The sequence below is a fragment of the Gallinula chloropus genome, assembly GCF_964237585.1.
Source record: "Gallinula chloropus genome assembly, chromosome: 3".
In the NCBI taxonomy this organism is placed as follows: domain Eukaryota; kingdom Metazoa; phylum Chordata; class Aves; order Gruiformes; family Rallidae; genus Gallinula; species Gallinula chloropus.
Genome location: NC_140087.1, coordinates 24,158,548 through 24,174,588, shown reverse-complemented (window position 1 = coordinate 24,174,588; position 16,041 = coordinate 24,158,548). Strand labels below are relative to the sequence as shown.

General features: G+C 43.2%; 1 protein-coding gene across 1 annotated transcript in view; it reads right to left on the bottom strand.

Annotated features, from left to right (window-relative positions):
* Positions 1 to 3,462: 3,462 nt before the first annotated feature.
* The window catches only part of PDE7B (phosphodiesterase 7B), a 172,110-nt gene continuing 159,531 nt past the window's right edge, over positions 3,463 to 16,041 (bottom strand). The window contains exons 10-14 of the mRNA XM_084261543.1: positions 13,165 to 13,256; positions 11,985 to 12,129; positions 9,911 to 10,007; positions 5,563 to 5,643; positions 3,463 to 5,002 (exon numbers count right to left, since the gene is read on the bottom strand). Coding sequence (XP_084117669.1) covers positions 4,785 to 5,002; positions 5,563 to 5,643; positions 9,911 to 10,007; positions 11,985 to 12,129; positions 13,165 to 13,256 — 633 coding nt within the window. The 3' untranslated portion in view covers positions 3,463 to 4,784. The remainder of the gene's footprint in view (positions 5,003 to 5,562; positions 5,644 to 9,910; positions 10,008 to 11,984; positions 12,130 to 13,164; positions 13,257 to 16,041) is intronic.

Genomic DNA, 16,041 nt, shown 5'->3' with positions numbered 1-16,041 from the left:
TGGCCCTATCAAAGAACTTTGGACACTTCATGTTGGGTTTTTTTTTTCCTTTGCTTTTTTTTTATTAGTTGTCATTCTTTGACATGATGAATACTTACAGCAGTATGTTAAAAAAGATACAGTTAAGTCTCTTGGCATCACTGCATAGCAGTCACAGCATTTTCACACAATCTAGTGCTTCCTTTCAGAATGATGCATATGGCATATATACGCACATATGGGGGCTGATTCTTGGTCCCAGTGAAGTTGGTGGGACCAGCGTTTGGCCCATAGAGTTGTAGAAGATATGTGAATATGTATATATAAAATGCTTTACAATAAACATGACATATACAATCTTGAATTCGAAGATAAGCAGAATATATTTTACATCCAAGTCAAACTTACGCTCTGCACTTGAAATTGATGTACCTAAAATATTGGATGGATTATAGAAACAAGTAGTAGAATAATAGTTTGCACCAATCAAAGTAATTTGGATACATATTCATGGCATGAAGCTTGCCCTGGGTTTTTGTTTTGAGGTGGCTTTTTTTTTTGGATTTGCAGGATCCCAATAAATTGAAGTACTGATTTTTGTGGGCCATGAGTAAGGGATGTTGGCTTCGGCAGGGGAACAGGAGTACTTCATGGACAACTCAGATTAGTGACTTAGAATACAAGGCTGTAAATTACGGCTGGTACTCTGACTGACACTGGAAAATAAAAATCATAACTACTTGAGTGTTTCTTCTTTCTGAGGAGAGTCTATCTGGAAGGGCTAGTATATGTTCTGTCTCTGCTTTGTTGAACATTTCTAAGAGAAATTTCAACCACAGATTGGAAAAGCTGGTGAGACAGCTATAGTGTGAAAATGGGCTTATCTCATTTACTATGGTAGCAGCCTTCTCAGCAATAGTTCAGGTAGGCTGTTTTTCTTCATGAAAACAAATGGTTTAAACAAAAATCAGGGATGCATGTTGTAGATTAGGTTAGATACACTGCAGATCACGTGGGTTTTTTTCCTCCATAGAGTCTACTTATTCTTAGCTACTCCTCTTTCTTTCTGTATTTCAATAGTGCACATTTTCAGCAGCCCCATTTACCCCCTGGTTGGTGGTTGGTGGCTGGAATGTTGACCCTTAAAAACTTAACAGGAGGTAAAATCTTTACTAAATATATGCATTATTTTACCCAGCCTAAAGGTTTCACTTATCACAACTTTCGTTTATCATTTGTACTGTTGTCGTCATTTGCCTCTTGGATGGGATGAGTTTTGCATTTAAAGAAACTAGCTTTTAACCAAATGAATTGCTTTTGTGGGGATAAAAAAAAGCATTTAAAGAGCTCTTGCTTTTAGCATTTTTCTGCTTCTTTCCTCCCATGAACAACCGAACTCCATCTTAAAACTTCAAAATCTTTTAGCTGCACTGGCCCAATGAGAAATAAAAACGATTTACAAGGGCTGCCTGTAAAGCAGCTAAGAGGGCAGTCAAGACAGAAATCTGTGTTATCTGCATAGATGTTTTTCTGTCCTGTGTGTTTAGCATCCTGTTGGCATCCTGGGGAGAAATCCCACCACAGAAACCTCCCCCAAACTAGAAATAGTAAATACGTATCACAACTGCATATACTGAGGACTGGTGCTGTTGGATTGGCTGTATCAGGCTAGGGTTCAGCGGCTTCTTTTGGAAACCCTGTGGTAGCAGTTTGCATTACAGACCCCAGTGAATCTGGCTGCCAGAGCTTAAAATCTCAGTGCACTTTTGTCTAGGGCACCTGAGGCAAACTGGCCCAAACCCAAAGTCCTGTGACTGGCTTGGCTTACAACCACAGAAACGATTCTGGAGACACCCTGAACCTATTATATTTGAAGTGTTGTTTCATTAGATGAGGTGATTGAAATCCAGCAAGTGTGTTCAGTACACCACAATCCCCCACAACCTGTTCATGTTAAGAGCAGCCTTCCAAAGTTGGGAAGTTTCAACTTGCTAAGAGCAGGCCTGTAATGGACCCTGTAGGCTCTAATTACACAGAAGATCTTGGTTTTATTTGAGCTGTAACAGAACTTGACTTGTGCCTAAGCTTTCCTGTTGGACCTATTTTCTGGAAGCTCCTCAGAAACAGCTCAACAATGTACCTGTCGAGAGCTTTTTATGCTGCTAGACACCGTGTTTGTTTAACTAAACTTTAGAACATTTAAGAAAAAAGAATTTTCTTTGAACTAGATAGAAAATGGCTTCCATTTCTTAGTAAAAGAGACAAAACAAGGGAAATTATATCCCTTTGTATGTACTTAAGTGCTTCTAAGCAGCACATTACACCGCTCCTGTAATGTCCTAATAATTGTCCTAAATCTGTCAGGAGTAGGAAAGATACACCTAAAAAGCTGCAAAGTGGTGATGCTCCCGCCCCCACCATCAGGTGGTTAAAAAGACATTTATGTCCTGTAGTTAGAAATAATTTTATTCTATTACAACTCTCTCTCTCTACTTGTTATGATACTTCTACTACGTGAGCCCCATTTCGAAGAGGGAGGAAGAAGAATGTTTTCTACTGCTTATAGCTTACAAAACAGCAGAGGAGAAGAAAATCGTCGTTCTGAGGATATTTTGTGTTCTCACAGTGATTTCCACCTTCCTACTTCACCGGGTTTCAGTCTCCTTCTCTGAAGATGTGTCCAATGAATTAGCAGAGCAAAACGCCCTTTCCTAAAACTTAACACTTTTTATTTTCCTTTAACCATATTATTAGTCACCTTTTGAGCCTGAAAACTGCCTGATCGAGTCAGTATTCCCTGTAACTGTGAAAAAAAATATATATTTCCCCTTGCACTTTTATGAGTAAATATTATATATCTCAAATACCAGCATTAATAGATCTTTCTTCATTGGTCTCTTGAAGGTATTCCAATCCAAACATAATTATATGTCCGTATCTGCTAGTTCTTTCAGAAAGCAGGAGTACACATTTGATATGCTGGAGCTTTACGATGACATTACACTTTACCTGAATGCAATTAATGTTTCTGAGGGCAGAGGAGAAGGGGACAATTGCTTTGGTGCAATGCAGTAGTGTCCAACAGTACAATCTCATTGAAATGATGGAAGTTTTGGGCAAGTTTTATACCAACTATCCAAACTGAGGTTGTTCATGGCATAGGTAAGGCCATGTATCTTTCATAAACAGAAGATTCCTCAGCTACTACGATAGTTAAGATAGTTCTTAATGGTCTGACTACAGTCATTTTTGTCCTTCACTGAGGCTGACCTGAAAGTCAGGGGGGTTTTGTGGTGGTTTTTTTTTGTTTGTTTTTGTTTTTGGTTTTTTTTAATTAAAAGAAAAATACAAAGGCATATCGATGCTGGCTACCTAAGGAGGGAATGTGGGGAAAAATCAGCTACACTGCAACATCACTCAAGAAAACAACTGGACTCCAAAGCTACTAGAATGTCGTGCTTTGTAGCTCACTAAGCTAGTTAATAAAAATTCACACTCTTGAATAAATGGCAATCAGGTTGAACTGTCAATTATGTGGTGTTGCTGTGGGTCTTGGTTTTGGGTGTTTTTAAAGTTAAATTTCAGGCTCTGTGAAGCATTTGGCTAGACCGAATGTGCAAGGTGCCATGGATTAACAAGACGGACCCATATGGAATGTGTTTGAAGTTTTGGAGAAGTCATCCTGCCAGACTTCATTCTTCAATGACCTTTGATACACCTTGGATCATGGAAAGGCAGTTCAGAATCCTATCTTGTGATCGTATGATTTTGGCAGCTATCAGAAGATGAAGGATGCTAAAAGTTAAGGCTTTTATCCACAAACAATGGTGTATATTAATAAACTCTATACCATATTTACAAATGCTTTCTCTTGTATTAAAACTAACAGTATTCTGTTCACAGTGCCAATGTTTTTACAGGTAGCAATCCCACAGTACTCCAGGATTTTGACATGGGAATCAGTAGCGCTTTGTATTTACAGAAAATGTACACTTATGAATATAAACATGTTACTTGAAACAGTACTCAAAAGATAGATCTGTTCGTGTTTCAAAGATTTAGACTGTACAACACCTTCCCTTTTGGTTGTGAGGGAATACTGTTCCTGGCAATGAGAAGATGCCCGTCTTTTATCCAAAGTGGCATAAAAATGATTACCAAAATGAGCCTTGTTACGCTGGAGTTGTGTGTACGGAGAGTAACTTCAGTCCAAGGTTTATAGATCTGTTGTTTAGTGCACAGAATACAAAAGTTAAAAAGGTTTTTGTTTTCATTACTAAAATAACCAGACTCGCTCTGCCCTCTGTAAGCGCTGTCTCACTCAACCAGTGTCCTCTGGATGCTGAAGATGCTGGTGGTTTCATGTGCAGCCCAGCTGCCAGCCTGGAATGCGTGTGGCGCTCTGGGCCTGTATACATGTGTCACAGATCGACTCGTGGTAAATGAGTATATAACCAAGAGTGCCTCTAGCTCCCCTGTTCTCTCACTAATCCTCCTTGCTTCACAGCAGCTGTAACCGGCCCGGCGTCGGTGCTGCTCACGGGGACTCCGCGTTCAGGCAGTTCATGATCGGAAGTGACAAATGGCGTCAGGCATGCGCAGAATGAAGAGGGGGGTGAGGAACGTGAAGGAGATCCAGAAAGGAACCCAGCAGAACCGTGGGCTTGCTTGGGAGGACCCTTACAGCTTCTGCTTTGTCATTTCTTTGCTTTCTGTGGTCTTGCCAACAGGCTCCCCGGGATTTTGTTTGCTGCTGCGATCAAGACGGAGATAGCAGTGCTATACGGAAAAGTGCAAAGCTGCCACTAAGGAGTCTCTTCTTCATTTAAAGTCTGTTCTTGGCTGTCAGTCACTTGACCTGAATGGTCATTGCTCCTACTACTGCTGTGTTGCTTGTGGAGCAAACTCCTCCACTTGGCCTTGTTCCTCCTGAGATGGTTTAGCATATTTTCAGATAAGGGGGTGTCGCCTGTAAACTGGGCCCACCTCTCAAAGAGCGGCTCTACGATGTACGTCATGAACCCTGGGGAAACACACAAAGGGCAGACGGTGAGGAGCAAAATCATTCCCTGAGTGCACCGCCCCACAGAGCGCCTCAAGAGAATACATCGATACAAGTGGCAAAAACCCTGAAGAGAAGTAACAATAAACCCTCAAGCAGCCATCAACTCTTTCTGAAATGCACAGCGTGTGACCAGTGCATGTGACAAGCTGTGGCTCTATCCCTCTGTGTATGCAATGGTAAAACCTGTGAGAGACAGCACCCTTCACTGCAGAGATTTCAGACTAGCAAGTAACTAGTGTGCAGGCATGTGTTGGCTGTGAATTTCCTCTGCAGACATTAGAAGGACTACCTTTTTCCCTAAGCAATGATTCCTTTGTCTTTATACTGCATATCTGGCTTGGATAGGTTTCTTTTTTGGACAGTCTCATTTAGAATGTGAATTGCAACTCTTACCGTACCTACAGTTGTTAATGTTAAAATAACTGGATTGGGAAAAAAAAGAAAAAAGAACTGTTTCTCTTTGAGCTTGTGCCATTCTGAGATAAACGTGGAGAGAAGAGAAAAAAGCTAACACTTACCAATCTGTATGCTTGGTATTGTATCTTTCTGCTGATTACAAAGGGGGCTTATTTCCAGTTCAAATTTTTGTTCCAGATCACCTGCAAAAACAGTAAAAAAAAAAGAGAAAATAATTTCCTGCCACTTCTATCTCTTCTCCACACCTGTGTCAGGCTCTTACAGTGACTGCAATTGTGCAGATCTGGGCAGCTGGGATCTTGCACCAGTGATGACCATGCTAAATATCTAAATAGCTGCACAGAAGGTGAGCATGCAAAGACAAACCTTTCTAAGGAAAGGTGACTCTTGAATGAACATTTCATTTGCAGCACTTACATGTTCTGAAGACATTGGTTTTTAACATAGACTCACATGTAAAATTTTTAGGACATGCCAGTTCATTTACTCAGTGTTCAAATGTCTTCCTAAGAGGAAAATGCAGAATATATATTTTAGAAGAAACACATCTTCATTAGTACTGCAGTGTGAGCTGGTACTGTGTGCCTGTGGAAATTGCTGTTGAAGGGTAGAATGATGGGAGCCAATAAGGGCCAGAGCAAAGTCCATGGCAACATGTGCTCATGTGTCAAGAGCTATGGAATTCAAGTTATAAATGTGGAAAAAGGATGAACTTAAAAGTTTGTCTGATAATTGTGGTGTTGCAGGGTCTCACGGTGCTGCTGCATCACTACTTCCCTGGGTGCTCCACGAAACCCCCAGGGAGTCACTTGCACAGGACTGATGTGAGACTGACTTGAAACAAGGTGGTTGATTGCACTCTCAGCCCCCTTCACAGGACAGCATTTGACTAACAGGAGCAGGAGGCCTCCAGGTGCACATCTGAGACTGCCCTGAAGACTCTTCCAAGGCAGCACCTGCTGTGACCGACCCCAGGGTCTGTTTCAGATTGCTGAAGAACAGCCTAGCTGAGGGATCTGCTCATTCCACATGCCACCTCAGACTGCTCCTGCTGCAGAATCGACCAATTTTGGCATCAAGAAGATGCTTATAAACAGTTAGTAGAAAGCTATTCCTGATGATGCCAAAATGGTCACACAAGACAGTCTTCCACACTTAGCTAAGAGTGTTAGGAGGTCTTTTTAATATAGTTGAAGGTAAACAATAGCAGTGATCACGCATATGCTGGAGTGGTCACAGAGGACCACCGGCCAGATGGAAGTGAGAATCCAGCAGAAAACAAGCTCAGGGAGTCTCATTTGCTCCAGCAGAAGTTGCTGTTGCCGTCCAAACAGCAACCACCTGTCCTGCTGGAGAGACTGCATTTCCCCAGGCAATCAGCGCTCCACGCCAAGATTGCTGTAAATCAGCTATGGTTGGGGTTTTGTGTTGTTGTTGGGGTTTGTTTTGTTTTGTTTTTAAACAAGCACACTGCCTGTGAGTGCAACACATTCATCCTTTGTGACTGTTAGCTGTCTTCCAAGACACTGCCAGAGTATGCTCTTGGCTACCTCTGCCTGAGGTACAGACCCTTTCCGATGGATGGGACGGAAAGGAAAGGAAACTAGCTGTGTGCAAGCTGAGTTGTGACACTTGCCCTCAGGCAATACTTTGGTCATTTGATTTACCAATAAGGATGCAGTGAGGGGCGGTTAAATAACTGAGGCTGACTTGCCAGATCAGACAAAGCATTATAATCAACCCCAATGGAACAATTTTGCTCTAAATCCACTGTATTGGTTTAAAAGTTCTTTTCTACCCACTAAGAGGCAGTTTTGATTTAAATGGTATTGTGCCACTTGGGTTCTATGGCCCCATATGTAATACCACATGCATTTTTAAGCCTTGTCTTTCTTCCCTCTGCAGCACACAATGGCTGCTTAAATGTAAGGGAGGGGAGTATTTTCAGTTTTAATCAGGTATTTGCAAAATACCAGGGAAATGCTTTTAGCTTCACAAACAATCAAAAGGAACAATTCAGCAAAACTGAGACAAAAATAGCAGTTTGTCATCTTTCCAAATGCGTGAATTGTCCATTCTCTTCATCCCCTCTACCCCCTCCAAAGATCTTTGACAGAAAAAAAACCCAACAGTGTGTAAGTGATGTCCCCTCTGCAGGTATTCTGGGTTCAGAATGGTTGATCTGTCTGGCTTGAAGCCTATCAACATCTTTTTGTCTTCACAAATCTTTCAATTGACAAAAATAAGATTTTCCTTTGCATGGTAACAACTTATATGATGGTCAATTTTCTTATGTTTCAAGTGGCTGTAGAAGTAACTGCACGAATTAGTTGCTGAGAACTTTCATGCTGGGGAAAACCTTCCAAGCAATTTAAAAACCTCTCTGAAGAAACCAACTTTTAATGGTACTTAAATATGAGCCATTTTCCTGAAACTTGTTTCTTGCCAGTTCCAGTTTTATATAAACAAATCAAGTTGCATTATTTACCTTGTGTTCCTATTTGACTTTTAAAATGCCCATTTGAGAACAAGTTGAAGGTTTTTTATTGTGTTAGGAGTTGCTGTAGGCATCAGGTGCTCCCCGAAACATACCTGATAGTGTATTTTATTTGCTAATAGATGTAGTGTAGATGCACCAGATAACTAGAAGGTCAAGATCAGAGTCTATTAAGATGGTATTAGAAACATTTGGTCCAAAAATGTTCCAACTTTGTATGCATTACAGGAGGAAAATTAAACATGGCACTAATTGTTACATTATCTGCGTCATCGATAGCTAAAAACCAAAGTGTTAAGAGCTATGGTTTTCAAAAGCTAATCTCAGTGCCAAAACACACCTTCCTGCCTCAGCATTGCGTGTAAGGAGACAGCAAGGTCTACAATAACATTCTTAAGTGAATAATGGTATCTAATTACATGGTAGTTATTGTTCCCTGTATCACCTGCCAGGACTACAAAGCCACCAGTGACAGTCAAGACCACAGTTTCTGTATATTCTCCCACATGAAATGCTCTTTTTTTCTCCCTGTTATGCATTTATCTGATGTTATATGCTCCACTGTCCCATTTCAGAGAATCATAGAATCATAGAATTGTAGGGGTTGGAAGGGACCTCAAGAGATCATCGGGTCCAACTCCCCTGCCAAAGCAGCTCCCTAGGACATATCACTCAGATAGGCGTCCAGGCAGGTCTTGAATATCTCCAGAGATGGAGACTCCACCACCTCCCTGGGCAGCCTGTCCCAGGGCTCTGTCACCCTCACTGTGAAAAAGTTGTTCTGCATGTTGGTGCGGAACTTCCTGTGCTCCAACTTGCAGCAAAGAGGTATATTTTAGATGTTATACTAATATAACATAGGGAAAAAAGCTTATGCTTTTGTAAGAGTTGAGAGTGCTGTCTTGCTCAGCATGGTCTCCCAATGCACTGAAGGTGAGGTGGGGCCCCATCCTCATGTGTTGAATGTTGATTATGCCTTGACTCTATGTCTGACTAAATAAACCTGCATCTGGTAAGTTGCTTACATCGCTTCCCAAGTGTCAAAGACATTTCACCAGCTTAAGCTGACACTGGCTGAAAATTAACTTGCTGACCTATTTGTCCTTGTTTGTTAGTATTACGGACTGACTGTACCAGGTACCAGCTCGAATGTGGCTTAATTTTGCAGTGCAGAGTTTAAATGAATTGAGAGGTTCATTGTGCGCTCTTCCTGTGTTTGTGCCACTTGCTCTCAGGATGCTCTGAACAAAGAATTTAGCAGTGATTAAACTCCGCTGCACCCTGCGTTGTGGCACAGCATGACCTTGCCTATGCAGATAGAGCCAAATGGTGTAATTACTGCGTTTAAAAAAACCCACAACTCTGCCTGACTGTGCTCTCTGCAGGGGTTTGAAAACACTTGCAATGGGTCCTAGCTGAGCTTTGGCTTGCCTGCTTTGGCCCCTTCAGCAGGGCTAGAAGAGCTGGGAACTGCATTTGAACCCTTCCTCTGAATTCATGCGCAGAAGAATGTGTCATATTCGGGAAGCAGCGAGGGTTTAGGCTCCCAGTGGAGTTGTACTGGGAGCGTGAGAAGTGAGGTAAAACGCAGTGGACAGCGGTAGGATTTTGGTGCAGCGTAGCCCCGGCACCGTTCCAGCTCACAAGAGCTAATGGGGACTGGAGGGTTCTCAGAGATGAATCCAGCCGTGGGCTCTCCAGCCGAATTCGACCGCTGAGGCTCAGCAGAGCCCCCCCACCTGACGCTGTTATGGGAGCAGTGAGGGCAAAGAGATGCATGCTGCTCGTCTATCCCTTCCCACTTTTCAAATGGGGCAGAGGATCTCTTCAACAGCTCGCTCTGGGGGCAGATTTCGAGGCAACCTGGGGAGGCTGAACGGGACCTCTGTCTCAGCACACAAAAAGCCCGAAAGCCGGGGTGAAAGGGGACCGCCGGGCGCAAAGGGGCTGACCTTGCCGGTAGAACTCTTCGCAGACCCGTTCGCTCCACTGTTTGCTCAGGTCCCAGAGCCGGCAAGGGTTGCAAATGTCAGCACACTTCAGTGCAATCTGAAAGCAAAGAGAAAAGTGGCAGTGAGAAAAGACACGATTGTCTAGCAGCGCTTCAGCAGTACATCTGCAGACATGAAACTCCCAGGCCTCCCCCCTGATGTTGGTAAGGGTTAAGATCACCTTTTAGAGACTGGCTCACCCAAATATGCCTTCTAGAGCATTTCTTTAAGCCGCACACAAAACTTTCATTCAGTCCTCCACTTTACTGTAGTGAGAAAAAGAGGAGGGCTGAATTCCAAGGCTGCAAAGTCTTTTGGATATTCCTTGCAAGGAACAAGCCAACAAAAGCCTCAGGCTGGCTCCTGCTGACTTCCTGGCTCAGCATCCACGGCTGATGACAAGGAAGGGAAGAGCCAAGCTGGTGTATTTAGGCATCATTTCTCTGCGGTCTCAGTGAGTGACTTCATCTCAATGTCTGCGTATTTTTGTTTACAAAGCTAAGCACAGGGCTCTCCGCACTGCCCTGGCTTGGTTTCACTTAGTTAACTAGTATTTTTAAGTGCTTTGCAAGGGAATGAGTACAGGAGGGCAAGAGGTTTTCAAAATCGAGTAACTGCTTCAGAAAAGTAAACCATGTAATATTCTGCCTTACTGCCTTGGAACAAGATGTCGTGTGCCTCCCTGCTTCACAGATTGAACACAGTCAGTTGGCCTGACAGAGGTCAGAAATCATTCTGGCACTTGGGAGGAAAACATAAGAAATATTTCCTGAATAAATTCAGGCTTGTGAACTGGACGAGGGAAGTCTCCAAGCCGCTTTTCTCTCTGGATTAAACTCGTTAGCCAAAATGTTGCTATTACAAGGACCTTTCAAACATTCTTTAACTTATCCTGATTAATCAAGATTTCTCAATACTACTTTTTTTATTTTCTTCTCCCACAACTAATCCACCAGATAAGTAAATCTCACTACGTCCTAGTTCCTATCTTCAGGAAAGTGCATAGGAAACTTTTTGCTGTATTTGAGATCTGCAATCCCTCTGCCTTTGGCATTTGCACAACTTCCTTGCCTAATCTGTTCAGAAATATGATGAGCCCATCATCCTGCCCTGCATGGTGCACTCAGGACTCTTTCAGAAGACCATGCTTGATATAGTGAACGGATCACTACATTTCCCATGCTGCTGGAGGGGGAAGAATTAACAGACCAGCTCTTCTTTCCTTGCAGCTGTTACCTTTCTTGTAAGCTCAACAAAGCAATACCATGTAGATCTTTGTTTTATAAATCTTAATGATTACTTTATATATTTCCTTTCTATATTTAAGAGTGAAATCAAGGTAGTTTCTCCAGGTAAGCGTGTATTATCACAATAATGGTTTAATAGGGAGAGGTTTATTCTGAAGAGCCTGTTGACAACTGCAGCTTAGCTGGAAGAACCAGTCTGAATCTATTTTGATTTTTAAATACAGCATGGATTCTTCATTAGCTGGTCAGATCCGCTGGAGAAGCACCTGCTGCCATGGCAACAGCTGTCTCTGCAGAGGCAGTTTCTGAACATCCATCACAGGAACGGGACTTGGGCATCTGATGTCAGACTCTTTTGGAAAGAACATGGACGGGGGGGTGTGGGGTGTGTCAGTGTTCTTTCCATTTCTGTACAGTGCTAGAAAATAACACCAGAGAAGGGACATTTACCAGACGAGAGGCTATAATCCAAGCATCACCTGGCAAAAGAAGCAGTAGTTGGGAAGTGAAATAATTCATGGCTTATCTTAATTTTTCTGCATTGGACACCCTCCTGTATCTGCTGCACTCACAGCTTTTTAACTCATGGAAATGGCATAAGTAAATACTGGAGGGACCTTACGCTTGCCTGACATGCCAGGTGGCAGAAGGAAAGTGTTTATGGTGATGGTTAAGGCGATGCTGATGTCCAGACACACTATTGTAAGCTTTTCTAACATACAAAATTCTGTGACTTGGAAAATTAATTAAAACAACAGTGAAAAAAAGATTTGGTTTTTTAAAGCTACCTGAAGCATAAAATGTCTGTCTTGTGCATCCTCCAGCCTCAGGTCCTGATTGTCAAGGTGAGATTTCAGACGGATCAGAAACTCGTTCTGCCTGTTGATGTCTGTTGCCAAGATCAGGGAACCCAACTGCTGCTCGATGTCCTGCCTGCAATTAAGGAAAATAAGGTCGTTCAATCTGCAGAACCATCAAACCATTAAACCAACCAGCTATGGATCATAGCATCAAGCTTCCTCTTTCTTTATGGATCCAGTCTGGTCTGTTTGGCCAGTGTCTGCTGGGGTTTGCACGGTACAACTGTTCTAGCTGCCTAAATGGGTTCAGGAGGAATAGATAACGTAGAAGAAAAGTACTTGCTAGCACAGGTGGTTATGAAAGCTTCTGGAAAGTTCTAAGAACAGTTCGGGGGTAACAACAGTATGATGCATCTAGAAAAATGCTCACATCTTACATCAGCTGCTCAGTGTTGGGTGGTGAATACTGCAACTGTGAAGTTGCAGTTGAAGTTGTGAAGGACTTGGACTGGAGTTCTTTAAAGTACGACTGAAGCTGTTGGTCTGCTGCAAAGGATTTCTGGAAGGATATAGAGCTTATTGCTTACAGGTAACTTGTTTATATTCTTGGTAAGGTGACATGTAATTAAAACTTAGGTTGTTCACTGGCTTGATCTCTGTTCCTTGCTGGGAGTACAACTGCACAAAACCAGCAGGTAAGAAGTTAGAATCAACTCAGCCAAGGTGCTCATGTTGCTGTTGGGTTTTTTTTTTTTAATTTACCCTAAAAGATGGTGAAGACTGAGCCACACCTCCTCAGTCAGGTGTGGAAGTCCTGAGCTGCCTGACCAACTCCTCCATTTTTCTTTCATGGTTTTTAATCACTAGATCTCTCCATATTTGGTTGATGCTATGTAAAACGAAAACTGCCAACGGTCTGAAAAGGTCCATTCCTGCTGGGACTCCCAGTGGTCACTGCCAGTGACCATTCCTGTACTGCAGAAGTGGCAAAGTCTTAGAAAATATTCCTGCTGTATAACTTTGTCTCATCATCTCATACTGGCGCCAGGTGAGGGCAGGAAGTTCAGCCTACTCTGAAGCCTGGGCCTCGTTGCTACTCTCCTTTTAAGAAGTGTGATGGAAGCCATGGACTAGTTTCAGTGATGCCTTTCCTCCAGCAGACACTTACGTCACTTCCTTGGGCAGATGGGCGAGAAGCCGTGACTCTCGAAGCATGCCTATCGTGGATCGCCAGTGGTGGTTTTCCAGCACTGAAACATTCTAGGGAGGAATAAAAGGGATAAATTCAAGGATCAGGCAGGTATCCATAGTACAGTTTTGCCCTATCACATGACACCTAGAGCTGGCTGGAAGTGCTGTAGCATGAGCCTAAAATGTGTGCTCTTTAACCACCTTTTGGATTTGGGGAACTGGTCTGGATTTCTAGAGTTAAGGACTTTGTGCTGGAAACCTAGCTAAGGTCAGCCTTAGAGCCCTGCTGTTCTACAGATTCTGAGCCCTGCTGTGAACAGCGGAGCTGATCTCAACTGAGTGGGAGGTAGCTTGCATCCTAACAGATTTATTAACTAATGAATTAAAGCAGGAGTGCAAAATCCTATTTTTACCTCCTACTGATCCGAGGTCGACTTCTCAGCTTCTACAGTTTGAATGTGGAGTGGACATGAGAAAGCAAGCCAAACTGCCACATTTCCCTTGGAGTCAGGGAGCTGGGAGCTGCCTGCAGCTGCTCAGTGAAAACAAGAGGAGTATCAGTATTGCTGAGCATCTGCAGGCTTCGGCAACTTAGTCTGCAACAAATTTTGAGTTGTTTTTGTTTCTTTGCTTCCAACTAAGTGGAACCAAAGCGGAAAAATTCCTAGGGAACAGAAACCCAGAAACTTTCTAGGTTGTCTGTAAATTAGAACAAATTAGGTTTCTTGTCTCTAGTGACTTTCTATTACTATCCTGATATGCAGCGTGTTTGCCAGTCATCGCTCATTTTGTTCACAGAGTACTTTCTACCACTGAGCACCTCAGAAACGCCACTTGCTTGGAAACTTCTAACGTAATTGTTTTAATTCACAAAAGCATCTGCTTGCTGCAGAGCAGCAGCACCTCTCCAGCGAACGGTACACTCCTCAGTTATCCACAACAACATGCAGTGTGAACAAGATGCCTGTCACTCCGCAATAGGGACACTCTCGGCAGAGTTAAGGCATCTGATCCCCATACCAGGAAGTCTATGGCTCCACCCCATCACTGCCCAGTGAGAACTCAGAATCCCTTTCTCTGGCCATTGCTAATCTCTGGCTCCTTTCTGCACAGCCCCACAACTCTGAGGTGTAGCTGTGTTAGGGAGGCCTCTCCTGTTGGATGTGACACTTCTCAAAGAGGGCCTTCTCCTTAAGGCTCTCCCTTTCTCCTCCGTAATCCTGACATATCTAATGACTGTTGAAATACTAAACATTGCCAGTAACCAAGATCCAATCTGCATTTTGATAATCTCTGTTTTTTTTCTTGAAATGTTGTGCTCAAAATTAGTGCAAATTGGATTGATTTCCTATTACAGTATTTTCTGCAGTACATTCCATTGCTTTTGTATTAATACAGTCACTAATATGTTGCTTTGGAATTTCTTTTTTTGTTGGGTTTTTTTTTGTTGTTGTTGTTGTTTTATGGTGTTTTTTTATTTGGGGATTTTTTTTGTTGCTTTTCTGTTTCCCTAATAGAAATCATAGCTACTGTGGGGAAAAATGGAAGCAAACCCAACCAAACCCATAACACTACAATCATGCAAAGACTAAGTCCTTTTCCTTGGAAGAGCTGACAGACTCAAGAGTCAGAATCAGCTATGCAATATCTAAATTATTTTTGACAGCAATTCTGTTTGTTAGCCAACTTAAATATCCCTCTTGGCCTTTTGCCTAAATACATCAGGATGCACTTTTGCAATCCTGCACTCTGACCAAGTAAAATAAAGGAATGTAATAAGACATTGTTTTTTTTTCTTCTTTCACCTCCCTAATTTCCGAACTGAATCCTTATCCCAACAGTCACCCCAGATCCACAGGCTGCCATCCTCCTGCCCTCAGGTAAATCGGACAAGCCCTGTCTGACCGTCACCTTTGGCTTTGGGAAAGGCTTACGCTGATTTAAGACAATGCCCATGCACAGCTCCTGTGGCCCTGGTCTGACTGCACCCTTGAAACATCCCAGCCAGGGAGATCCACCTCGGAATACCCTGTGCTCCCACGTCCCCTCCAGCAGGGCAGCACTACTCGCTGGGAGAAGCTGGTTCAGTAGCACCTCCCTTAACCAGGGAATTATACTCCATGGATGCACTTTTTGGCCATGCTGAAGGCCAGCAAGAACAGGCCTGAATGTGTGGGTATCTGAGATCTTTTCACATCCAACTAACAGTTACTCAAAGGAAAAATCACAGAATCGTAGGGGTTGGAAGGGACCTCAAGAGATCATCGAGTCCAGCCCCCCTGCCCCCTGCCAAAGCAGGTTCCCTAGGACGTACCACACGGGTAGGCATCCAGACACGTCTTGAGTATCTCCAGGGGAGGACACTCCACAACCCCCCTGGGCAGCCTATTCCAGTGCTCTGTCACCCTCACTGTGAAAAAGTTCTTCTGCATATTGGTATGGAACTTCCTGTGCTCCAACCTGAGACCATTGCCCCTTGTCCTGTCTCCACAGACCACTGACAAGAGTCTGGCTATCTCCCCTTGTACCACACACTTCAGATATTTATAAACATTAACTAGATCCCCTCTTAGTCGTCTTTTCTCAAGGCTGAACAGCCCCAGTTCATTCAGCCTTTTCTCGTAGGGGAGATGCTCCAGGCCCTTAATCATCTTCGTAGCCCTCCACTGGACCCTCTCCAGGAGATCCTGGTCTTTTTTATACCAGAACTGGACACAATACTCCAGGTGGGGCCTGACCAGGGCAGAGTAAGAAAACTGAGGTATCCACCCCAGAGTATTTCCACTTCTGTAACTTCTGCTCTTTGCCTGCTGCTGTAGGAAGAACTTAAACCAAAGCTGCTGTGCTGTTGGGT